Here is a 26,029-nt window from a genome sequence, read left to right on the forward strand (position 1 = left end):
TTTTGGTGTACTTACAAACTTTCCAATCCATCGTTTTATGAGAGCATAACCTATTTGTACTACTGTAGACGTTTGGTATCGTTTCGGGCATTATTAGTGGGGTAACTTACGAGATACAAACGTTGGTCCGTTAGCCCCTGCGCTAAGCTATTCAGCTGATAACGCTACTCTACGCTAACTCTCCCAATGTTAGACCCAGGTGAAAAAAGCTTCTGGGGGGGTGTTTGGCTCGAGGTCATGGTGCAAAGGACCCTAGGGTGAAACTACTCCGAACCATCACTTTAAAACTAGCGATTGAGACCATAAACTCATTATTAAAGTGTTTACTGAGGTAATAAATCAAGTGAGAAGTGGGTCACTTTCTCATAGACTTCTACAGAAACCAAACTCCTTTTGCAACCGCACGTGTCGCCCCCTGCTGGAAGTCAGATAGAATGGAGCTTTAAGGAGTTTCCGCATTTGCAGCACTTCGCCGAACCGGATGCTTTGTCCATTAATATTTACAGTCAATGGTCTGGACATAACCAAATACTTTCAGAGTATACTGTATATCTATCAGCTTTTGGAAGTTGTGGCACCTTCCTTTTCCAGGAAAGTGCGTCGCTTGTGAGATCTTCTGGCTTCCCAAGTTGGAAATGTGGATGCAGGAAAACTACTTATCCCTCCTGTTGACCTTGGGTCAAATTTGACCCATTTTCAAAAAGATTCTTCATCAGAAATTTTGGTTTCTTTCAACCAAATTGTCAACAACGTGGATGGTTCCACACGACACTCTTCACTAGTAAAATAACTGATCAGTTCACTACTTTCGTTGAATTTGGGTGGTTTATTCAACGTCGGGATAAGCGACAAAAGTATCTAAAAAGACGACCAAAACGTACACTTTTTACCCAGAAAAACTAAAAGTTGCACGGTCAACAGAAAGACAACACAAGGGTTACAGCAGTCAGGTAAAAGTATAGATTCAGTCAGGCTTCTGAAATATCTGATTCATCAATCCTCATCGTCGGTGACTGTAGGCAGCCTATGTCTTCATTTATGTTACCGTGACGGTTAACTGATACTAACGTTTTCATCACTGTGTCTGTATTTATTCATAGAAGCAGTGAATATGTCCTTCTTTACAGCCAGATGTCCCGTCCCCCTAGCCTGGGTAAACCCTGACGAACTTCCGGCAAATTTGAGATTTTTTCTGCAAGTCAGTCTGGCAAAGAGCCCATTCAAACCCATTTCCAATGTCCCCAAAATCGAGGCACCAATCACAACGGTTGAGGCGGGCTCTACACCAATCACAACGGTTGAGGCGGGCTCTACACCAATCACAACGGTTGAGGCGGGCTCTACACCAATCACAACCATTGAGGCGGGCTCTACACCAATCACAACCGCTGAGGCGGGCTTTACACCAATCACAACCGCTGAGGCGGGCTTTACACCAATCACAACCGCTGAGGCGTGCTTTACACCAATCACAACCGTTGAGGTGGGCTTTACACCAATCACAACCGCTGAGGCGGGCTCTACACCAATCACAACCGTTGAGGCAGGCTCTACACCAATCACAACCGTTGAGGCGGGCTTTACACCAATCACAACCGTTGAGGCTGGCTTTACACCAATCACAACCGTTGAGGCGGGCTTTACACCAATCACAACCGTTGAGGCAGGCTTTACACCAATCACAACCGCTGAGGCGGGCTCTACACCAATCACAACCTCTGAGGCTGGGCTCTACACCAATCACATCCGTTGAGGTGGAATATACAAACTATCTATCAAACTCGGCAAATCTGCTAAATTCTGCTTTCAGTGTTGCGTAATTGTAGCCTGGTCCTACCAGACTCTGGTCCATTAGCCTGGTCCTACCAGACTCTGGTCCATTAGCCTGGTCCTACCAGACTCTGGTACACTAGCCTGGTCCTACCAGAGTCTGGTACTCTAGCCTGGTCCTACCAGACTCTGGTCCACTAGCCTGGTCCTAGACTCTGGTACATTAGCCTGGTCCGACTCTGGTACACTAGCCTGGTCCTACCAGACTCTGGTACACTAGTCTGGTCCTACCAGACTCTGCTCCACTAGCCTGGTCCTACCAGACTCTGGTCCATTAGCCTGGTCCTACCAGACTCTGGTACACTAGCCTGGTCCTACCAGACTCTGGTACATTAGCCTGGTCCGACTCTGGTACACTAGCCTGGTCCTACCAGACTCTGGTCCATTAGCCTGGTCCTACCAGACTCTGGTACACTAGCCTGGTCCTACCAGACTCTGGTACATTAGCCTGGTCCGACTCTGGTACACTAGCCTGGTCCTACCAGACTCTGGTACATTAGCCTGGTCCTACCAGACTCTGGTACATTAGCCAGGTCCTACCAGACTCTGGTACACTAGCCTGGTCCTACCAGACTCTGGTCCATTAGCCTGGTCCTACCAGACTCTGGTACACTAGCCTGGTCCTACCAGAGTCTGGTACTCTAGCCTGGTCCTACCAGACTCTGGTCCACTAGCCTGGTCCTACCAGACTCTGGTACATTAGCCTGGTCCGACTCTGGTACACTAGCCTGGTCCTAACAGACTCTGGTACACTAGTCTGGTCCTACCAGACTCTGGTCCACTAGCCTGGTCCTACCAGACTCTGGTCCACTAGCCTGGTCCTACCAGACTCTGGTACATTTCATTGGTCCAGAGAGTCTGGCCACTCTCCATTGACAATTGTTAACTGCCTTGAAGGCGGGGGGTACTCTGTTGAAGTTTAAAACTATTGGATCTGCCCAGAGCCACTCTGGTAGCCTGGCTCCGCCCTCCTACGTACTGTCTGGTAGGACCAGGCTAACAAGACGGGAGACGATAACAACTATCGGCTTAGCATCGCTAGCGTTAGCCTTATCCAACTCCTTCACCGCTAACGGAGCGAGCTGGAAAATCAAACTGTTCCTGAAGCCCGTGGGGAGGAGGACCACGACATCACGGCCCCCAACACAACTCAGCAAAGACTGGTCTTGCTCGGGCTTTAACTTCTGGATATTCTGCAGCGTTGCCACAACGTTACTTTCTCTGCCGCCATTACTATAACTCCAACTAGCGCACGACCTCAACGTCATCGTTCTCAGCCACTCCCTCTGTTCTCTGATTGGACCGGCAAATATTTGACCGGAGAAAACCCAAGAATATACCGCAAACCCAGACGGAGTACTAAAGGGAAATGAAAATTGAGCGTAAGTACGTAGGAGGGCGAAGCCAGGCTAGTGTAATTGCAGTTTGAAAAAAGTTTACCGTCCTTTTGGTTTGGCGCACAACTAGGCGGGCCAAAATTTATCATGAACCTAAAATGATATGTGGGCTGGATGGTAATTTGCGAGGGGCCTTGAGTTTGACACATGTGAAGTAGAGTAAAGTAGAGATTACAGTAAAATAGAGCGGAGTTATGGAGGTTCAGTTGTCAGACAGTGGAGTAAAATAGAATAGATCTTTAACATCTGTTTCAGCCGTTCTTTGGAAACAGAAAAGTAGTAAATAAGTAAATTAAATTCAAGTGAATGAGGAATAAAAGCAAACAATTGGAAGCTAAATATTTACAAAGACGAGCGATAAAAACTAGATAAACAGATAAGATGAGATAGACTTTATTAATCCCACACTGGGGAAATTCCCTTGTACAGCAGCTCAAAAGAAAAATCCCCACACATCAGAATAACACAAATATACATTAAATAGACATAGGAGAAATATACAAAAAGGGTTATAACAAATAGAATTAAATTGAAAAAACATAGTAGAAAGTAGAGTATTGTAGAGTAGAGTACTGTAGAGTAGAGTATAGTATTGTAGAGTACTGTAGAAGAGAGTACTGTAGAGTACTGTAGAGTAGAGTAGAGTACTGTAGAGTAGAGTAGGGTAGAGTATTGTAGAGTACTGTAGAGTATTGTAGTGTAGAGTATTGTAGAGTACTGTATTGTAGAGTAGGGTATTGTAGAGTACTGTAGAGTAGAGTGCTGTAGAGTAGAGTAGAGTACTGTAGAGTAAAGTACTGTAGAGTACTGTAGAGTAGAGTACTGTAAAGTAGAGTACTGTAGAGTAATGCAGTGTAGAGTACTGTAGAGTATTGTAGTGTACTATAGAGTAGAGTACTGTAGAGTATAGTATTGTAGAGTAATGTAGAGTAGAGTACTGTAGAGTAGAGTATAGTATTGTAGAGTACTGTAGAGTAGAGTAGAGTATTGTAGAGTACTGTATAGTAGAGTATTATAGAGTATAGTAGAGTATTGTAGTGTAGAGTATTGTAGTGTACTGTACAGTACTGTATAGTAGAGTATTATAGAGTAGAGTATTGTAGTTTACTGTGGAGTACTGTAGAGTAGAGTACTGTAGAGTAGAGTATTATAGAGTATAGTAGAGTGATGTAGTTTACTGTGGAGTACTGTAGAGTAGAGTACTGTAGAGTACTGTATAGTAGAGTATTGTAGTGTACTGTAGAGTAGAGTACTGTAGAGTAGAGTATTATAGAGTATAGTAGAGTAGAGTGATGTAGGCTCAGGGGTCAGAGGCGAAAGGCATCCCAGCATCCTCGCTGATTGGCAAGAGATGACGGCCATCTTGGATTGTAGCGGGGAAGAAAGATTGATGCGGTAAGCTGCTTCTTTTATTCGTTTGATTTATTTTATCAGCAAAACCTCATTTAAACTAAACCACGACTCGCGTGGTAGTTACCACGGAAACAGGCCGCGGAGGGAAGCGGAGACTTTGAACCAGGCCGTCCTGTTTCGTTGCTTTTTGTTGTTGTTTTGGGGACTAACCGACGGAGGCACAGAAGGCCCAAACCCGAACAAAAACACACCTGCCGCCGGTCTCCTCTCTGCTAGTCTCCGCTCTGTCTAACCGCATTCAAACCGACGTCCTCGGCCCACCAGATAGTGTTATAACTGCTTACAACTGTCCCCGTAGAGGCGTTCTTACGTGGCTGTTAGCCTGGTTAGCTCCCACGCTAACTTCCCCATGTATTCCTATAGAGTTAGCTGTTAGCTTGCGTGCACTCCTCGGCTAGCACGTAGCTCCTGACACATTTCACACCTAACAAGGTAACGTCAGCTAATATGTATTATTCATAGAGGACTTACAAACTCAACTGAAATCAAGGTACGCCGGTTTAATTGTGCTATGAAGTTACCAGCGGGCTGTGTTTATGGTGGAATTAACGTTATTCAGAGAGATTATCGGAGCTAGCATTAGCTCACACAGCTAACGTTAGCTAGCTAGCCTTTTGCGACACTGCTGCACATTTAACGCCGCTTTGAAACAAGAAGAGGGAAGCTTGTAAACTCTTCGGCCGGCAAAACCAGCTTTAACCTGAAAACACAAGCCGTTATACAGACTTTATATGATATTATATAAGAGCTCAATTAGCCTCTGGCCTCTAAACGTCCATCACTTTACTCTGTAGCGTTTAAATTTGACAGGGCACTTTATCTCGTTAGCCACTGGCTAACTAACTGTAGTAAACAAAAAGTAAAACTGAGAAATCACTGTTTAAACAGGGCAGTGGGTCTATATGTTTACGCCACCTCAGTCAGGGTTTCAGCAGGTTTTATATAACGTTTTATATAACACGATTTAAGGCACGTAGCCCTTTATATGGTGATATGAAGTGATATTCGTGTGCAGTTAAAGATTCAAGATGTTTATCTCAAACCAGTTATATGAGTACACATACTTTTCCTGGTGTATCTAATGCATGTTTGAATGGTAACAATCTGTTCAGCCACTGTGGAGATATCAATGTATTAAGTCAAGAAAACTTGCCCACAAATGTAATGGCATTAGGTTTAACATCAGTAGGCTGTAAGCTGTCGGTGGGTGATTTCAACTCAACTGACCCAGGGAAACAAACTGTCCCTGAGAACATAAAACCCTTTGAAATGTCTCCTTTTATGAGTCATATTAAGAGAATATTGAGCTGGGAAACATAAATACGCTCTCCTTTAAGCTTTTATTCTAAAATCTACAGAAAATATTGTTAAGTTACATGTTTACATTAGTTGTTTTATCCGACTAACAGTCAAAAAAGATCACCCCCAAAATGCTTTTATTATCATTGAAGAATAAAGGCAGAAAATATGCACATTTAACCAGATAATTTGGGGCATATTGGCCATCCAGAGAAGGTGTTATGTGGTGCTACTTTCACACAAAACAAAGGAGGGATGAACCCAGGATTTAGCTGCCTTTGTTTATTTGTTCAAACAAGTCAGATGTTGCAGGATAATCAGTGGTCAGTGCTGCTGTTTGAACAAGACCTGAGCCTGCAGCTCCACGTACAACTTACAATTATTACAAACCTATTCTAAGTATATTCTACTGCTGCTCGATATGATGAGAATATCTAATTGTGATTATTTTGACTGATATATGATTCACGATATTGGAGGGAATGATGATTTTTGTATCCTTATTGTCATTTTCATTGAAAAATGTTAAAATTTAAAAAAATGTAAATGATTATAGTGTGATTTTTGCGAGGATCTGTACCAAACAAAGATGCTTTCTGTAGGATAGTATTTGTAGTCTGGGACTTCTCTGCAGCACCACAATACTGGATGGATATTGCACTAGTCCATATTGCGATTTTTGATACAATTGGGATTAATTATGCAGCCCTAGTATATTCACAAACATAAATTGCAAAGTTTTACTTCATTAAAAGTGCAAAGGGGTTTGAGTAACCAGAGCTGACAGACGCTGGTGTTAATACCTCCTAAATTAATGACACACTTTGTGCATCAAATAAAGGTAGATTTGGTCTGAACAGGAAGCATTTGGGATGAGCTAACACACAACATGAAAGGAGAAAAAATATGACCATTTCCTGTGTCTGGTTTCTCAGGTGACACGCGGGATGTTTGGTGCTAACCGAAAGAAGTTTATGGAGGGAGGGATAGAGAGCGATTACGCGGACGACTCCAGCCTCTACTACACCCAACAGTCCATGTTCCCTCCACACCGCCCGGACAAAGACGTAAGTTGACTGTTGTGAATAAATGTCGTGATTTGAGGGTACGGTAATACGTTTCTTTTAAGTCTTTTTATCTGCCGGCAAGGAGCTTCTCCACACGGTCATACTTTTGTGTAGACGAGTTCTTCAAGTTTTTATTTATGGTTAAGAAAACATGAATACGTGTCAGCTAGGGCTGCAACTAACTATGATTTACATTGTCGAATTAATGTGTGGATTATCTTCTGGATGAATGGATTAGTTGTTTGGTCTCTAAAATGTCAGAAAATTGTGAAAAATATGGATCAGTGTTTCCCCATAAAAGTCCCAAGGTGACGTCCTCAAATGTCTTGTTTTGTCCCCAACTCAAAAGAACTTCAGTTTCCTGTCACAGAGGATAGAAGACACTAGAACAATATTCACATTTAATAAGAGGAGAGAAGACACTAGAACAATATTCATGTTTAACAAGCTGACATCACACAAGTTTTACTGTTTAAAATAACTCCAACCGATTAATCGATTATCAAAATAGTTGGCGATGAATTTTAATAGCTGACAACGAAACGATTCATCTCAGCAGCTGTAGACTTTTGTGTAAGTTTTTAAGTAAGTATGTAAGGAGGGAAGGAGAGAAGGATGAAAGGAAAGAAGGCAAGGATGGTAATAAAAGGGAAGGAGGGAAGAAGGAAAACTGGACTCACAGGTTAAGCTCTGTCATTTACATTTCAGTCTGGGAATAAAGACACAAAACATCTTGGTATAATATGATATAATAAAACAGCTCTAGTGTCAGGAGAAGTAAAGGATACTAAAGGATATGTTTGTGTTTTCTCTCTCTTCAGATGCTGACGTCTTCCTCTGCTTCCTCAACGGGTCAACTGTCACAGCTAGGAGCCAGCCTCTATGGCCCGCAGAGTAAGATGAACCCACACACACACCTGCTAGGACTATTCTTCCATTGATAAGCATCGCAGAGCTCAGTTTATGGTCCTCTTGAGGGTAGAGGTCTTGAAATTAATCAAATAATCGATGCATCGAATCGTGGACATGGACGATGCTGCATCGATAATCGGCCGGCTCATAATCGATTATTTCTGTTTACAGTTTAATGTAGGCCTAACAACATTTCTGTTTACATATTCTGGTATGTTTTGCACATTGGGGAAGTGCCATGTGCTCAGTGCTGTATAGTTTTATGTATCCAAGTTATTTAGTATTAGAGCACTGCAGAATGTTTGGTTTTTGAAGCTTGAAAAGCTATGAATTAAATCTCCTACATGGCTTTATTAGAAACATGGATTTGATGCATCGAGATATCGAATCGCTGACACGATAATCGTAATCGAATCGGGAGATCAGTGAAGATTCACTCCTCTACTTGAGAGTAGGGATGTAACGATTACCAGTGTTAACGGTAAACCACGATAACAATTACCGTTTTCATTTAAAATATCATTGTTATCACGATGGATGACCCCGGTGTGGAAGCCGCGTGTTCCCAGCTTCATACGAGTCTCCTGAAGTTGCCGCGCGGGCGCACTGCGTAGTAGGGGGAGGCCTCACGATACGATTTCATCACGATACCTATGTCACGACACGTTATTGCGATTTTAAACATATTGCAATATTCTGCGATATACTGCAATGTATTACCTTTTTTTCCCAACTTCAAATTTTTCCCAATTTCAAATGATGTCCCCAAAAGGAAACTTTGTCAACATCTGTTTTATCTAAAAAGACACATGTCTCTGTTTGTTCATCTCACTTCTCACACTACTGTATTGCTGCAAAATCAGATTATTAAGCAGATACACTGACCAACACATATATATATATATATATATATATATATATAATAATAGATCCATACTTGGCGTCTGCGTATCGATACAGTATTGCCACAGAAAATATTGCAATACTATGCTGTATTGATTTTTTCCCCCCCCACCCCTACTGCGTAGCCTACAACGTGCGTTTCTTGAAGTTGGAATTTTTTTATTTTAATTTATTTTATTACAGAGACAGTGCATATTAATAAACATTTCTGTCAATATGCCAGAGTTAGCCAGAAGGCTATTTTTCATCTGCAGTCTCTAGACAGATGGTAAAAAAGTCACCCTAAAAGAATATAAAATTACACATTTACATATCAATATAACATTTAAAATACATTTGATAAAAGGTACTATTAAGGCAAAAATGTACAATAGGAGCCGACCACAATCAGACAAACATTAGACAAAGACACAAACACATATACACAAACAGGGTCAAAAAGCCAACAGGGGGCAGCGTGAGCAGGTCAAGGAGTTAATGGTGATGTTGACAGTTCTGATTATCAATGAGCCATAATCATGGTGGAAGGAGGAGATGACAGCGCTCAGGGCGCTTATCAGCCCAGATAAACGTCCTGAGCGCTGTCATCTCCTCCTTCCGATATTTTTAAATGAACACGGTAATTGTCATCGTCAACATTTTTATCGCGGTTTACCGTTTCAACGGTAATTGTTACATCCCTAATGTACTTTTAAAAATGATTTCTTTCAAGTTTTTAATGCTCAAGGCAAGGCAGCTTTATTTGTAGAGCACATTTCAGCAACAGGGCAATTCAAAGCGCTTTACATAAAAAACGATTAAAAAAGAAATTAAAAACTAAACTAAAATACGAGAATATAAGTTACTGTGCAGTATAGGACAATAAACATTAAAGAGCAGTTAAAAACAGTTCAACATTTAGGCTGATTTTAGGCTGCTAGTGTGGGACAATGTATAAGCTGTTGCTCTATACACGTAATGCTTATATAGATTGTCATACAGTTTCAACAATGCAACTTCAGTATAAGAAGTGAAGTTATTTAAAGAAAGGCAACATCAAAAAGAAAGGTCTTCAACCTTAATTTAAAAGAACTGAGAGCTGCAGTTTTCTGGGAGTCTGTTCCAGATGTGTGGAGCTTAAAAACTGAATGCTGCTTCCCCCCTGTTTAGTTCTGACTCTGGGGACAACAAGTAGACCTGTCCCAGACCACCTGAGAGGTCTTGGGTGGGTCATAGTGTAGTAGACCTGTCCCAGACCACCTGAGAGGTCTTGGGTGGGTCATAGTGTAGTAGACCTGTCCCAGACCACCTGAGAGGTCAGGGGGGGTCATAGTGTAGTAGACCTGTCCCAGACCACCTGAGAGGTCTGGGTGGGTCATAGTGTAGCAGACCTGTCCCAGACCACCTGAGAGGTCTCGGTGGGTCATAGTGTAGTAGACCTGTCCCAGACCACCTGAGAGGTCTGGGTGGGTCATAGTGTAGTAGACCTGTCCCAGACCACCTGAGAGGTCTGGGGGGGTCATAGTGTAGCAGACCTGTCCCAGACCACCTGAGAGGTCTGGGGGGGTCATAGTGTAGCAGACCTGTCCCAGACCACCTGAGAGGTCTGGGGGGGTCATAGTATAGCAGATCAGAAATATCTTTTACCCCTAAACTGTTTATAAACTAGGAAGTGGTATTTGAGACTGCATGTAGCTCAGTTCATTACATTACATTACATGTAATTTAGCTGACCCTTTCATCCAAAGCTACTTGCAATTGCTATATATGTCAGGGACATATATGTGCCTTGCTCAGGGACACATTGGTTGATGTATCGCAGTGGGAATTGAACCCAGGTCTCCCACACCAGCTCACACCAACAGTTCATGCAAATAACTTCAGTCTTGCAGAGGAACATCTGGAGGGGCTTTTTAAACTCATCTTGCTATTCAAACGACCATATTTTTTTCCCATTTCTGCCGAAGGAGCTTTATTTCTGCTACTAGCCGTCCACAACGTTACTGCTGCATCGCCTTGGCTAGATGTGTGTTTAGAGGAAAAGGAGAAGCCGAGTCTTTCTTCACTCTGAACCATCTCGCTGGCTTTAGAAACGTATCGGAGAAAACACGCTGATTTATCACAGCTCTGATGGTCTCTGTGTCTGTAGCTGAAATGTTTCTTGAGTTTAAACATGTTCTCTTTCTTTCTCTCCCTCTCTCTCTCTCTCTCTCCCTCTCTGTCTCTGTCTCTTCCTCTCTCTGTCTCTCTCTCTCCCTCTCTGTCTCTGTCTCCCTCTCTCTGTCTCCCTCTCTCTGTCTCCCTCTCTCTCTCTCCATCTCTCTGTCTCTCTCTCATCTCTCTGTCTCTCTCTCTCTCTGTCTTCTCTCTCTCTCTCTCTCTCTTCCTCTCTGTCTCTCTCTCTCTCCATATCTCTGTCTCTCTCTCCATATCTCTGTCTCTCTCTCCCTCTCTCTCTCTCTCTCTCTTCCTCTCTGTCTCTGTCTCTTCCTCTCTCTCTCCCTCTCTCTGTCTCCCTCTCTCTGTCTCCCTCTCTCTCTCTCCATCTCTCTGTCTCTCTCTCATCTCTCTGTCTCTCTCTCCATATCTCTGTCTCCCTCTCCCTCTCTCTCTCTCTCTTCCTCTCTGTCTCTCTCTCTCTCCATCTCTCTGTCTCTCTCTCTCCATATCTCTGTCTCCCTCTCCCTCTCTCTCTCTCTCCATATCTCTGTCTCTCTCTCCATATCTCTCTCTCTCTCTCTCTCTCTCTCTCTCTCTCTCTCTTCCTCTCTGTCTCTCTCTCTCCATATCTCTGTCTCTCTCTCCATATCTCTGTCTCTCTCTCCATATCTCTGTCTCCCTCTCCCTCTCTCTCTTCCTCTCTGTCTCTCTCTCCCTCTCTCTGTCTCCCTCTCCATCTCTCTGTCTCCCTCTTTCTCCCTCCCTCTCTCTCTCCGTCTCTCTCTCCATCTCTCTGTCTCCCTCTCTGTCTCCCTCTCTTCCTGTCCCTCTCTCCATCTCTCTGTCTCCCTCTTTCTCCCTCCCTCTCTCTCTCCGTCTCTCTCTCCATCTCTCGGTCTCCCTCTTCCTCTCTCTCCCTCTCTCTCTCTCTCTCTCTGTCTCCCTCTCTTTCTGTCTCTCTGTCTCCCTCTCTTTCTGTCTCTCTCCTCCCTCCCTCTCTCCTTCTCTCTGGCTGTAGGTGCTTTGGGGTTTCCTATGCGTGGTATGAACAGCAGCGCAGCACCTCAGTTAAGTCGAAGTGGGTTGAACCAGTCTGCCAGCCAGCTCCCCAGTCATGCCAGTACACCCAACGCTGGCACGATGCACACGCCTCCCTCACCGAGCAGGTACCACTCACACTCCAGGGAACATGTATCTATGTGTGGCCGCTTAAAACATCATGATTTATTTATTGTACAGTACAGGCCAAAAGTTTGGACACACCTTCTCATTCAATGCGTTTCCTTTTTATTTTCATGACTATTTACATTGTAGATTCTCACTGAAGGCATCAAAACTATGAATGAACACATATGGAATTATGTACTTAACAAAAAAGTTTGAAATAACTGAAAACATGTCTTATATTTTAGATTCTTCAAAGTAGCCACCCTGGGCCTTTTTTTTTGGTAACTCTGCAAACCCTTGGTGTTCTCTCAATGAGCTTCATGAGGTAGTCACCTGAAATGGTTTTACCTTCACAGGTGTGCTTTGTCAGGGTTCATTAGTGGAAGTTTTTCCTCTTATTAATAAAAAGCAAAGGGTGGCTACTTTGAAGAATCTTAAAATATATACATGTTTTCAGTTATTTCACACTTTTTTGTTAAGTCCATAATTCCATATGTGTTCATTCATAGTTTTGATGCCTTCAGTGAGAATCTACAATGTAAATAGTCATGAAAATAAAAAGGAAACGCATTGAATGAGAAGGTGTGTCCAAACTTTTGGCCTGTACTGTATATGTCTGAATAGATTTAATTTAAATGCTGTAAAATGTACGAACATTTTAGAGTGAAAAAAAACACCCAAAAAGAAGGAAATAAAAATAAAAATAGGTGTTTTGGCATCTGATAAGGGTTAAACGTTTGGATGTGTTAATCAAACTGGACTTTCTGGATCATATTTCATTGTTTCACCAGTAAACAAACCCCAACTGACGCAGCTACTTGTGCTTTTTCAGTCTGAACAGTTACTCAGACACCTAAAAAGGAACCTCATTATCCCCGTTTTGAATCCAGCTGCTCATATTCCTCTTCCTCTCTCTACAAACCTGGAACCGCAAAAAACAACCTCCATGGGCTGCTCCTCGATGAACCAGGATAATTTAACCCTTGTGTTGAATTCGGGGTCACATTTGACCTGCTTTTCAATTTATGTTTTATATCAGAAAATATGGGAACGTAGAAATAAGCGCTGAAAATGTGTAGAAGAAAAATTAAAATTTTACAATTACAAATTACAATTTAAAACGTTGGAAAAAGCTAAAAAAAACAAAACAGTTTTTCAAGGTTTACGGGAAGACAACACTAGGGTTAAAGGCGCTGACAAACCAACCTGATTTTCGGCTGTCGGACAGTCTGGCGAGATCGGTGACTCGAGTCTGTTCGGTGTGTCCTGTACCGTCGTTGATCAGAGGAGCAGTCGGCCTTCATTTTGGCCGATTTGACTTGTTATATCGGCCAGCGGGCAGTCGGACTCAATGACTACGTTTACATGCAGCCGATAAGCCGTTCAAAACCGGAATATTATAATACAATAACCCGGTAGCGCACGGCCATGTTAACACCGGCAAAAACACGAATATGCTCATATTCCGGTTTTTAAAAACCCGAAAATGATCCAGGGGCAGGGGTAGGGTTGGGCATCGTTTGGATTTTAACGATTCTGATTCCAATTCCGATTCTTCCTTTCGATTCCGGTTCTTATCGGTTCTTTATTCCGATTCTTTGAGCGGTGGAGTTGAAACGGATCACATGCCTATTTTCACAAATAAGAGGAAAGTTTTATTTTGATTCAAAGGTGGTTTGCAGTTTTACAGCTTTTTCAACGTAAAATAAAGCCACACTAGAGTGCCGCTTACTCTGCTCCATGGCTGCAACACAACAAGCGCCCGGTCGCTACGGAAACCCAAACTTGCGCATGTTAAATTGGGAAGTGATGATCGGATTTGAAACCAAATCCTCCAAACGATTCCAAAACGATTCCAATACAGAAACGATTCCAATGGAATCGTAATTTTTGAAACTATTCCGATTAGGAATCGGTTCTCGATGCCCAACCCTATGCAGGGGTCAGCACCTTCCAGGCATCGTTGAGGAGTCTCATCTACAAATTCATTTGTCGCCTGAACGTCTCCCAAAATAGCTTTGTTACGCTATTACTAAATCCTAAGGTTTAGTGCCATACGATACCAATCATCACTATGGAAACACTGGTATAAGTGTCTTTTTATAGAAATGTGGTATTGTTGTTTCTTCTGGATTTTATTTCTTTGTATATGTTTTTAAGGTATGTTGTATGTCATGTCTTTGTCTCTTGAATGGACCTTGAGTCTGGAATAAAAACGTTGATGATGATCCCTGGGTTACCCCCTTTTCTAACCCGAAATTTTGGTCATGTAAACGCATATCTGCATATCCCCATCAAAAGGAACATTGATTTGTGTTCTGCGCATGTTCTATTCGCAAGGAGTCTCGGTCTTTATGAGTAGAGGAACTTCTCGTATGCGCCAGAAAACCTGCGCGCAGTATACCGGAAGTAAACAGGAAGTAAACAGGAAGTAAACAGGAAGTAGAGGTAAACATGGCGAGACGCAGCACAGCACCACACTTTTGGAGCGAGGAGGAAACCAATTTCTTTATTAGTGTGGTGAAAACCATGAATATAATGTCTTTTGTTGACAGCAGAAAGTACCCGAGATAGTGAGATTTATAAGAAGGTGACCGAGAAGTTACACGAAGCAGAGTTAGTCCGGACGCCAGACGCTAACCGTGTGTCGCCGTTTATTTCGGGATATCGCCATTTGATTACAAATTCCATGTAGGAGTAACTCTCTCTGCTCACGCGTGTAAACGGGTTATTCCGAATGTTTCAGAAACCCGAATAGTGACCTTAACCCGACCATAACCCGAAAATTGACAGCTTGTAAACGTAGTCATTGACCATTCTGATTGGTGGAGTGCTAAGCCCTTGACTAGCGAATCGGTGCACGAGAAGCCCGAGAGCTGACGACGCCAGTATCTTCTAAATTACTCTGTTGTGGTATTTTCTTCCGTTCAGCGAGTAATGACAACAAGGATCCTTCTGGACCACTATCACCTCTCTCTGATGGAAACAAGGACTGACGACAGCGCGCTCTGTGTTCACTAGATCTAGACAGATGTTCTGTCATTTCCGGTTTTGGGGCGACAATTAGGACTGGGCAATATATCGATATTATATCTGTTGTGATGTGAGACTAGATATCGTCTTAGATTTTGGATATGTTTATATCGTAATATGACTTAAGTGTCTTTTCCTGGTTTTAAAGGCTGCATTACAGTAAAGTGATGTACTTTTCTGTTACCAGACTGTTGTAGCTGTTCTATTATTTGCCTTTTCCCCACTTAGTCATTATATCCACATTACTGATGACTAGGGTTGGGTACCGAAACTCGGTGCCAATAGGGAACCGGTGCCGACGTAAACGGTAGTAACGAGACCGAATAAGAACGAAAGTTTCGGTGCCTCATTTCGGTGCTTGACTTTACACTACACCTGACAGCATGTAACGTTAGCCTACCTTTAGCTAGCAGCTGGATTAAACACCGGTAAAATGCTGACAGCTAACGTTAAACAGTGTAAAGTGTGACTGGATTTCACTGTGGAGGACTTCAACAGGATGTAACAGTCTGCTCTGCAGCGCAGCAGCAGCCGTTGTTATTCATAGATATACAGTAGTAGTACTACTAGTACTAGTAGTACTATGTTTATATGGTCGGAATTAAACAACACAGACGGTGCATTCACTTAAAACAGGTAGCCTCGTGGTGCATTCACAGTAATTGTAAAATACCCTTTTCCCATCTGGGGTTCAACAGCAATTTACTGGTGAAATAAGTTATTGTTATCGTTATAGTTATTACATTATTATTAAATCTTTAATTTTGACCATGGCCTTAGCAATAAACAAGTCACTGACTGTTGTTTACTACCCTTATTTTTTTTCTTCTTCTTTTTTTTTAAAAACTTTATTGAAAAGTACCTGTTCAGGCACCGTTTAGGCACCGGCACCGTTTTAAAAGTATCGATTTAGCACCGGAATCGAAAAAAACCCAAACGATACCCAACCCTACTGATGATTATTTACCTAAAATCAAAGTGTGAAGATATTTTGTTAAAGCACCGATTGTCAACCCTAGAATATCGCCGCTATATTGATATTGAGGTATTTGGTCAAGAATATCACAATATCAGATTCTCTCCATATCGCCCAGCCCTAGCGACAACACAGATTGGCGCCGCCTGCTGCCACGGAGATGTATTACGTCTCGCGCACGCAGAGAACGTACGCTCAAGTCGGCGTCTCTTCGGTGTGTCCCGAGGCACTTTTTGGGACCTCGGGGAGCCGAATGATCGGTCCGACTGGCTTTGCTGTCGTCGGGTCGGTGCGTCAGGGCCTTAACACGATTACTCGTTGAATTTTGGAAAGATGTTGCATTTATTGAACTTTAAAAAACAGTGAAACCGTTAAACAAATCAACAGTAAAAAAAACACCTTGAATATTCCCCTTCAGAACAGAAGACAAAATAAGAGTTTCTTTACAAAACCTAATAAGCCTTTAGCCTCGATTGCACCGTTTTTCTGATCGTTAGGAGCCCGAAACCGCGATCAATTGCACAGCCCTACAGGAAACCGATTACATTTTGAGTTTGAAAATTTGAGCATTTTTGGACAACACTAGACATTTCAAGACGTCACTTTGGTCCTTGGGGAAATATAACACTGTTTACCGTTTTCTGACATTTTATAGACAAACTAATTGATAGAATAATCCTCAGATTAATCGTTGCAGTTGCAGCTAGGGCTGGGAAAAAAATCGATTTTGATTTAAAAATCGAGTTGGTAGGTCAAATCGATTCATATTTTCAAAAAATCGATTTTTTTAGATTTTTTTTTTATCCAAATACAGTATAAATAATTTGGATGTTTAACAATCTTTGTTGCACACTGCACAGTGACTTTTCACTTAGAGAAAGGGTTTGCCTTTGCGATTTTGTTTATGTTGATGCACTTTAATTAAATACAATAAATATATATTTTAAAAATATATTTACAGTTCGCAGTTATTTTGTTTTAAATGGAAGGGGGGGAATTGAATCGTAAATCGAGTGTTTTTTTTTTTAGGGAAACAAATCGCCCAGCTCTAGTTGCAGCCCTCTGTGGGTTATTTTGGAGATGAGGCTCAACATATAAACGTGTAATAACTAGGGCTGCTCCCTCTTAGTGGATTAGTCGACTAATCGGTTATTTTGGTCTTAGTCAACTTAGATTTCTTTAGTCCATTAGTCATGTCTGATGCTGTTTTCATGCTGAATGACTTCTTTCCAAGAAACGTACGAGCTCATCTCTGGTAAACACAAGAATTAAAGTGGTGCTTTTAGCAGGACTCTTTGCGGAGAAATTATTTTATATATATATATATATATATATATATATATATATATATATATATATATATATATATTTATTTAATGTTGATTAAATCGATTAGTCGATGCGATTGAGTGTTAGTCGACTAAGAATTTCTTCAATCGAGCACACAGCCCTAGTAATAATGTTGTTTAGTTTGGAGGAATTAGAGTAACAAGACCGTGTCGGAGACGTTTATCCTGTTTTTAACTCTTATTCATCGATTGTTTTTGTCGTTTCATGCACCAGAACGCTCGTTATCATCGTGATCAAAATTGGATTAATTGCAGAGCCCCACAACCTCCTCCAGCTTTTAATCTTCCATTGTGTGTTTTTTTTTTTCCTCTGTGTGTGTTTTCGTTCTCTCTGCAGGGGTATTCTTCCAATGAGCACCAGAAGCGTGCTGAACCACAGCCAGCAGGTGGGGGGTCCGACGGGGCAGTCGGGTGGGATGGGCGGAGTGGGAGTGGAGAGGGGAGGAGGAGTCGGAGGAGGGAGGAGCAGCAGCAGCGGCGGCATGGGGAGTCCCAGCCGGTCGTCACCCAGCATCATCGGCATGCCCAAACAGCAGCAAGCACGGCAGCCTTTCACTATCAACAGGTAGCCCTCTACATGAGGAGACCGCTAAACCCTGGCTCTGTCGCTGGCGCTGAAGTGCCACAAATAGCCGTGAAGCGTGTGTGTGTGTGTGTGTGTGTGTGTGTGTGTGTGTGTGTGTGTGTGTGTGTGTGAGAGTGAGTGAGTGAGTGTCTGAATGTGAGAGAGAGAGTGTGTGTGTGTGAGAGAGTGTGTGAGTGAGAGAGTGTGTGTGTGTGTGTGTGTGTGTGTGTGTGAGTGAGAGAGAGAGTGTGTCTGTGTATGAATGTGGTGTGTGTGTGTGTGTGTCTGTGAGAGTGTGTGTGTGAGTGAGTGAGAGAGAGTGTGTCTGTGTATGAATGTGAGTGTGTGTGTGTGTGTCTGTGAGAGTGTGTGTGTGAGTGAGTGAGTGTCTGTGTATGAATGTGAGAGTGTGTGTGTGTGTGTGTGAGTGAGAGTGTCTGTATGAATGTGAGAGAGAGTCTGTGTGTGTGTGTGTGAGCGAGTGTGTGTGAGAGTGAGTGTCTGTGAGTCTGTGTGTGTGTGAGAGAGAGTGTGAGAGAGAGAGTGTGTGAGAGGAGTGTGTGTGAGAGTCAGAGGTGTATAGTCCAGGTGCCAGAAAGTAAAAATCCTGCCATGTTTTTGGATCTGCCTCTACATCTAGAACAGGTGTTTTCACTAACGAGCTCATCTACCTGGTAGAGGAGCTGGTTTAGTGATGGTTGGGACAGCTGCTGGACAGGATTTCTACTTTCTGGCACCTGGACTATACACCTCTGGTGAGAGTGAGTGTCTGTGAGTCTGTGTGTGTAAGAGAGAGAGAGTGTGTGTGTGTGAGAGAGTGTCTGTGTATGAATGTGAGAGAGTGTGAGTGTGAGTGAGTGTCTGTGTGTGTGTGTGTGTGTGAGTGTGTGTGTGTGTGTGTGAGAGAGAGTGTGTCTGTGTGAGTGAGAGTGTGTGTGAGTGAGAGTTTGTGTGTGTGAGTGAGTGTCTGTATGAATGTGAGAGAGTGTGTGTGTGTGTGTGTGTCTGTGAGTCAGTGTGTGTGTGAGAGAGAGAGAGTGTGTGTGAGTGTCTGTGTATGAATGTGAGAGAGAGTGTGTGTGTGAGAGAGAGTGTGTGTGAGAGAGAGAGTGTGTGTGAGTGAGTGAGAGAGTGTGTGTGTGTGTCTGTGAGTCTGTGTGTGAGAGAGAGAGTGTGTGTGAGTCTGTGTGTAAGAGAGAGAGTGTGTGTGTGAGAGAGAGTGTGTCTGTGTGAGTGAGTGAGTGAGAGTGTGTGTGAGTGAGTGTGTGTGTGTGTGTGCCTGTGATTCTGTGTGAGAGAGAGAGTGAGTGAGTGTGTGTGAGTGTGTGTGTCTGTGAGAGTGTGTGTGTGTGAGTGTGAGAGAGTGTGTGTGTGTGTGTGTGTGTGTGTGTGTGTGTGTGTGTGTGTGTGTGTGTGAGAGAGTGAGACTCTGTCTGTCCGTCTGTCGGTCTCTCTCTCTGTGCCTGATCGCTTGTCTCGCTTGTAGACACAGCTGAGAAGTCAAGACAGCCAAAATCACCAAAAATCTAACCAATTTACGGTGGAAAGATGTGAAGAAGAAAAAACACAAATAACAATTCAAAATATATCAAAAATATAATGCAAAGTATGTTGTTGTGTGTCACTGGGTAACTTTTAAGAGGGTATTTGGAAATCCTGGAGCTTTCTTAGTGGGTATACCTGTGTATCACTGGACTACACCACTGATATAAAGGTCTTCTATCTATCAGTCTTAAATTTATAAACAGGTAAAACATTATATATCTCTGTCTGTTTTGATTTCTGTTTTTTAAGGATCTCACTTCTGAGAATAATCCCATCTGTGTCTCTGTGTTTGTGTGTCAGTATGTCAGGTTTCGGTGTGAACAGGAATCCAGGCTACAACATGAACAACTCCCTACCCAACAACATCTTCAATGGCACAGGTACTAAAAACTAAGTTTGTCCTTCTTATTATAAAAAATGAGTTGCAGCGCTCAGTTTCTTTTCAGAGTTTTAAAGTAGGGCTGGACATTATTACCAAAAATCATGTTTAATTGAACATCAGAATCAGATTTAGAAATGGGTTTTATTGCCATAGTAAGTTACACCTACAGTACAGGCCAAAAGTTTGGACACACCTTCTCATTCAATGCGTTTCCTTTTTATTTTCATGACTATTTACATTGTAGATTCTCACTGAAGGCATCAAAACTATGAATGAACACATATGGAATTATGTACTTAACAAAAAAGTGTGAAATAACTGAAAACATGTCTTATATTTTAGATTCTTCAAAGTAGCCACCCTTTGCTTTTTTTTATTAATAAGGGAAAAAAAATCCACTAATTAACCCTGACAAAGCACACCTGTGAAGGTAAAACCATTTCAGGTGACTACCTCATGAAGCTCATTGAGAGAACACCAAGGGTTTGCAGAGTTATCAAAAAAAGCAAAGGGTGGCTACTTTGAAGAATGATGATGCTGCAGGATTAACTGTGGAGAAACTCAGTTTTACAGATGGTTAATTAACTACATTTATATCGTGCTTTTCTAGTCTTAACCACCTCTCAAAGCGCACAGCTCTGTCGATTAAATCAACTAATCGATTAGTCAACAAAATCGTATAAGTGTTAGTCGACTAAGAATTTCTTTAGTCGAGGACAGCCCTACCTCAAACTAAATATATTTTGAGGCTTTTTGTAGCTGCAGTAGTGGATTCCTTTTTTTAAATGTGTGTAAAAGCTCACATAGGTTTGTTTTATTTGTAGTTTACTTTTATCTTATTCTTTATTTATAAAGGACAACACACATTAATCAACATTTCTGTAAATGTGCCAGTGTTAGCCAGCCGGCTAATTTTCAACTGTAGTCCTTTTGGCCAGATGATGTTAGACCAGAGCAACCGGAAGAAAGAAAACATTAGTACAGGTTAAATTATACAGACAGAAGTCAACAAGACACAACACAGACAGCTAGAGCATCAGAGAAGCTATCCCTGTTTGCCATGCAGAGCCACAAGAAGCAGCAAAGCACCAGCATATCTAAACATCAAACAGCATTCACATTTAGTACAAGATATTATACAAGCACCGAAACACGGCCAAGCAACATAGGCCACAAGCCATCTTCAGCAGCGTTCAACCATGCAAAACAGTATCTTTCTGTGTGTTCATCCAGACGGCAGTGAGAATGTGACGGGGTTGGATCTGTCGGACTTCCCAGCGTTAGCAGACAGGAGTCGGAGGGATGGAGGCTCAAATCCCACCCCGCTGCTCAATCCGCTAGCCGGTCGGGCTCCGTACGGTAAGAGAGACCTGTGTGTGTGTGTCTCTGTGTGTGTGTGTCTCTGTGTGTGTGTGTCTCTGTGTGTGTGTGTGTGTGTGTGTGTGTGTGTGTGTGTGTGTGTGTGTGTGTGTGTGTGTGTGTGTGTGTGTGTGTGTGTGTGTGTGTGTGTGTGTGTGTGTGTGTGTGTGTGTGTGTATTAAAGGTGCTGTATATGTAGGTAGGATCGTGAAGATACAGGACTTAGCCAAAACATTTGAACACGACAACTTCTCAGTCCCTCCCCCCCTTTCTGCTAAAGCCCAAAACGGTCTCCTAAGCCCCTCCCCCCACAAGGGAGAATGAATGCGTGTACATGAGCAGTGATTGACATGCAGTTAGACACCCCCCCTGGCCCTGATTGGTGCATCTGAACAGTTAGATACCTCTCCTGGCCCTGATTGGTGCATCTGAACAGTTAGAGACTCCCCTGCGCCTGATTGGTGCATCTGAACAGTTAGACACTCCCCCTGGCCCTGATTGGTGCATCTGAACAGTTAGATACCTCTCCCTGGCCCTGATTGGTGCATCTGAACAGTTAAGACACTCCCCCTGGCCCTGATTGGTGCATCTGAACAGTTAGATACCTCCCCCTGGCCCTGATTGGTGCATCTGAACAGTTAGATACCTCCCCCTGGCCCTGATTGGTGCATCTGAACAGTTAAGACACTCCCCCTGGCCCTGATTGGTGCATCTGAACAGTTAGATACCTCTCCCTGGCCCTGATTGGTGCATCTGAACAGTTAAAGACCTCCCCCTGCCCCTGATTGGTGCATCTGAACAGTTAGATACCTCCCCCTGGACCTGATTGGTGCATCTGAACAGTTAGATACCTCCCCCTGGCCCTGATTGGTGCATCTGAACAGTTAAGACACTCCCCCTGGCCCTGATTGGTGCATCTGAACAGTTAGACACATCCCCTGGCCCTGATTGGTGCATCTGAACAGTTAGTCACTCCCCCTGGCCCTGATTGGTGCATCTGAACAGGGAGCTGTGGATTTTTGCAAATCACACTCAAGGCTGTAGGTGGAGCCAGAGGAGCTGGATTTATTTTTAATGACCTGCTTCATGTAGTTCTACTGGAACATAGGGTCAGTTTCAGCAAATATGACAGAAAGTTAGTTTTATAAGTCTTACCTACAGCACCTTTTAATCTACCATAAAATACATTTTTATGCTAGGGATCGACCGATGCTTGTTTTTCAAGGCTGATACCAATTTTTTGTAGTTAATGAAAGTGATATTTGGAACCAATATGTATTTACAGTGAAATGAAAATCTTTAAGTCAAAATTAATATTTTGTTGGTGTGTGTGTGTGTGTGTGTTATGTTACAAACTCCAACACTAAAACTTTGTTTAAATGCTTTTAAGCAATTATTTAATAAATGAGAAACTTTGAGCGTAATCCCCAGTAACAGAGAGTCAGATAGTGAGCAGAGGGACAGAAACAGAGCTGTAACTAACTTTATCCAAAGAAATAGATATTTTATTGAAGTTATTATGACGGATAGCAGTTTTTAAAATGAGTTTTGTGGCTCTAAAGTCAATGTCTAGTCAAGAGCTACAAGTCTGGTTGGGCGATACGGTGGTACTTACCGTGCGTTGGTAGAAATGTGTCCTCCGGTAGAGATTTATGAATACCGTGTACACAAAGCAGGAGATGGTATGGATGCGTTTTCCACCGCATAAATGTAGGAGGAGAGGGCGCCTGGTAGCTCACCTGATAGATTGCGCGCCCATATACACTCACCTGAAGGATTATTAGGAAGTAGGAATACCATACTAATACCGTAATTGACCCCCTTTCACCTTCAACAAGGTATTCTTTAGAAATGTTGGCTCATATTTACAGGATAGCATCCCCCACACCATTACACCCCCACTACCAGCCTGCCAAGTGGTAACAAGGCATGATGGATCCATGTTCTCATTCTGTTTACACCAAATTCTGACTCTACCATCTGAATGTCTCAACAGAAATCGAGACTCATCAGACCAGGCAACATTTTTCCAGTCTTCAACTGTCCAATTTTGGTGAGCTCGTGCAAATTGTAGCCTCAATTGTCCTATTGTTAGTGGAGATGAGTGGTACCCGGGGGGGTCTTCTGCTGGTGTAGCCCATCCTCCTCAAGGTTGTTTGTGTTGTTGCTTCACAAATGGTTTGCTGCGTACCTCGGTTGATCCTCTATGCATTTTCACCCCCCCAGGACTGCAGCATACTGGATGTTTTTCATTTTTTAGACCCTTCTTTGTAAACCCTAGAAATGGTTGTGCGTTAAAATCCCAGTAACTGAGCAGACCAGCCCGTCTGGCACCAACAACCAGGCCACGCTCAAAGTTGCTTAGATCACCTTTCTTTCCCATTCTGACATTCAGTTTGGAGTTCAGGAGATCGTCTAGACCTGGACCACACCCCTGAATGCATTGAAGCAGCTGCCGTGTGATTGGTTGTTTAGATAATTTCATTAATGAGAAATTTAACAGGTGTTCCTAATAATCCTTTAGGTGAGTGTATATAGAGGTTTACTCCTCAACGCAACGGACGTGGGTTCGACTCTGCCCTGCGGCCCTTTGCTGCATGTCATTCCCTCTCTCTTTCTCCTTTCATGTCTTCATGATTTATATAGGCCTTAGTGGTCCCCTAATACTGTATCTGAAGTCTCTTTTATATAGACCTTAGTGGTCCCCTAATACTGTATCTGAAGTCTCTTTTATATAGACCTCAGTGGTCCCCTAATACTGTATCTGAAGTCTTTTTATATAGACCTCAGTGGTCCCCTAATACTGTATCTGAAGTCTCTTTTATATAGACCTCAGTGGTCCCCTAATACTGTATCTGAAGTATCTTTTATATAGACCTTAGTGGTCCCCTAATACTGTATCTGAAGTCTCTTTTATATGGACCTTAGTGGTCCCCTAATACTGTATCTGAAGTATCTTTTATATAGACCTTAGTGGTCCCCTAAGACTGTATCTGAAGTCTCTTTTATATAGACCTTAGTGGTCCCCTAATACTGTATCTGAAGTCTCTTTCCTGAAATTCAGCCTTGGTGCAGAATTACAGCCACTAGAGCCAGTCCCACAATGAGCTTTCCTTAGGATGTGCCATTTCTGTGTCTGTAGCTATTGAGGAGGAGAGAGGGGGGGCAAGGTGGAGGGTGGGGGTGTGGCCTTGACCAACTGCCACTTTGCTCGTTTGAAAGCCATGATGTCTCTCTCTCTCTCTCATGGGGGGGCCAAATTCTCTGGGCGGGCAAAGCAGAGAAAGGGGAGGTAACCTTGCTCCTTATGACCTCATAATGAGAAGATTCCTGATTGGTCCATCTGAGCTTTCATTTTCTCAAAGGCAGAGCAGGATACCCAGGGCTCGGTTTACACCTATCACCATTTCTAGTCTCTGGGGGACCATGCCATGGGACTTAAAAAAAAAAAAGAAAAAGAAAAAGGAGGAGGAGAGTAAAGTTGTGAAAACAGAGCAGGAGGAGGCATCACAACTTTTTAACAATTAAGTAGTTTCAATATTTTGTCTTATGTGATAATTAACTGAACATTGTTTAGGTTGTGTGTAGCTGTTCCATGTGCTGTTGGATTAACCAAATGATTAATCTGTAAACACAGAAAATAATCTCTGTTCGTTTGTAAAGGTCTTAAATTTATCTTGATTAATCCTGCTGTTTGTGCATATCATCGTCTGTGTGTTTGTATTACATTATTACGCTATACTCAGTGCATCGCTAACTACTCTCCCTACTTTCATCCAGTTGGCATGGTGACCAAGCCGTCCAGTGAGCAGTCGCAGGACTTCTCCATTCATAACGAAGATTTCCCAGCTCTCCCTGGGCCAAACTACCAAACAAAAGACCCCACCAGCACCAACGAAGACAGCAAAACGGTTAGATCCCTTCTGTATTTTTCTGGTCCTCCCCTCTTCTTCTTGTTCCCTAATGATAGCTTTAATTGTTTACCCAGGGAAGGGTTAAAATCAAGAGCAACTGGGCTCGGTTAAAACTAGGGTTGGGTACCGAAACTCAGTTCCACTATGGAACCGGTTCCTACGCAACCGGTAGGAATCGGTCCGGATTAGAACCACATTTCGGTACCACTTAATGTGTCGACTTTTCACATTATATCACACTTTCTCTGTAGTCTACCGTTACCTATAGCTACCGTAAATTAGGGGTGGGAATCACCAGAGGCCTCACGATACGATATCATCACGATACTTGTGTCACGATACGATATTATTGCGATTTTAAACATATTGCAATATTCTGCAATATAATGCAATGTACTACCTTTTTTCCAACTTCAAATTCTTCCCAACTTTAAATGATGTCCCCAAAGGAAAATTTTGTCAACATCTGTTTTATCTAAAAAGAAACATTTCTCTGTCTGTTCATCTCACTTCAATTTTATTGCTGCAAATTGGGATCGTCAAGCAGATAAACTGACCAACACATGATAACATAAAAGATCGATACTTGCCGTCTGTGTATCGATACAGTATTGCCACGAAAAATATTGCGATACTATGCTGTATCGATTTTTTCCCCCACCCCTACCGTAAATGTAGGCTACTTTTAAAATGCCATATTTTCTCCTCTGGCCTCACCAAAACGGACGCTAAAGCATATTAACCGTTCACTGCACGTGATCGCTAGTCAACAGATTACA

General features: G+C 42.7%; 1 protein-coding gene across 5 annotated transcripts in view; it reads left to right on the forward strand.

The window, feature by feature from the left end:
- The first annotated feature begins 4,526 nt into the window (after positions 1 to 4,526).
- Positions 4,527 to 26,029, forward strand: part of LOC120553634 (CCR4-NOT transcription complex subunit 2-like) — a 37,566-nt gene continuing 16,063 nt past the window's right edge. For 2 of the 5 annotated variants that reach the window (XM_039792264.1, XM_039792267.1), the window contains exons 1-9: positions 4,527 to 4,622; positions 6,875 to 7,006; positions 7,828 to 7,900; positions 11,979 to 12,126; positions 17,823 to 18,050; positions 19,896 to 19,975; positions 21,211 to 21,336; positions 23,333 to 23,389; positions 25,117 to 25,247. In XM_039792264.1, the coding sequence (XP_039648198.1) occupies positions 6,887 to 7,006; positions 7,828 to 7,900; positions 11,979 to 12,126; positions 17,823 to 18,050; positions 19,896 to 19,975; positions 21,211 to 21,336; positions 23,333 to 23,389; positions 25,117 to 25,247 (963 nt within the window). In that variant the 5' untranslated portion in view covers positions 4,527 to 4,622; positions 6,875 to 6,886. Of the gene's footprint in view, positions 4,623 to 4,766; positions 5,131 to 6,874; positions 7,007 to 7,827; positions 7,901 to 11,978; positions 12,127 to 17,822; positions 18,051 to 19,895; positions 19,976 to 21,210; positions 21,337 to 23,332; positions 23,390 to 25,116; positions 25,248 to 26,029 lie in introns of those variants that run through there. The other 3 variants (XM_039792266.1, XM_039792268.1, XM_039792265.1) reach the window with 2 other exon arrangements.

Source organism: Perca fluviatilis, chromosome 23, assembly GCF_010015445.1.
Source record: "Perca fluviatilis chromosome 23, GENO_Pfluv_1.0, whole genome shotgun sequence".
In the NCBI taxonomy this organism is placed as follows: Eukaryota; Metazoa; Chordata; class Actinopteri; order Perciformes; family Percidae; genus Perca; species Perca fluviatilis.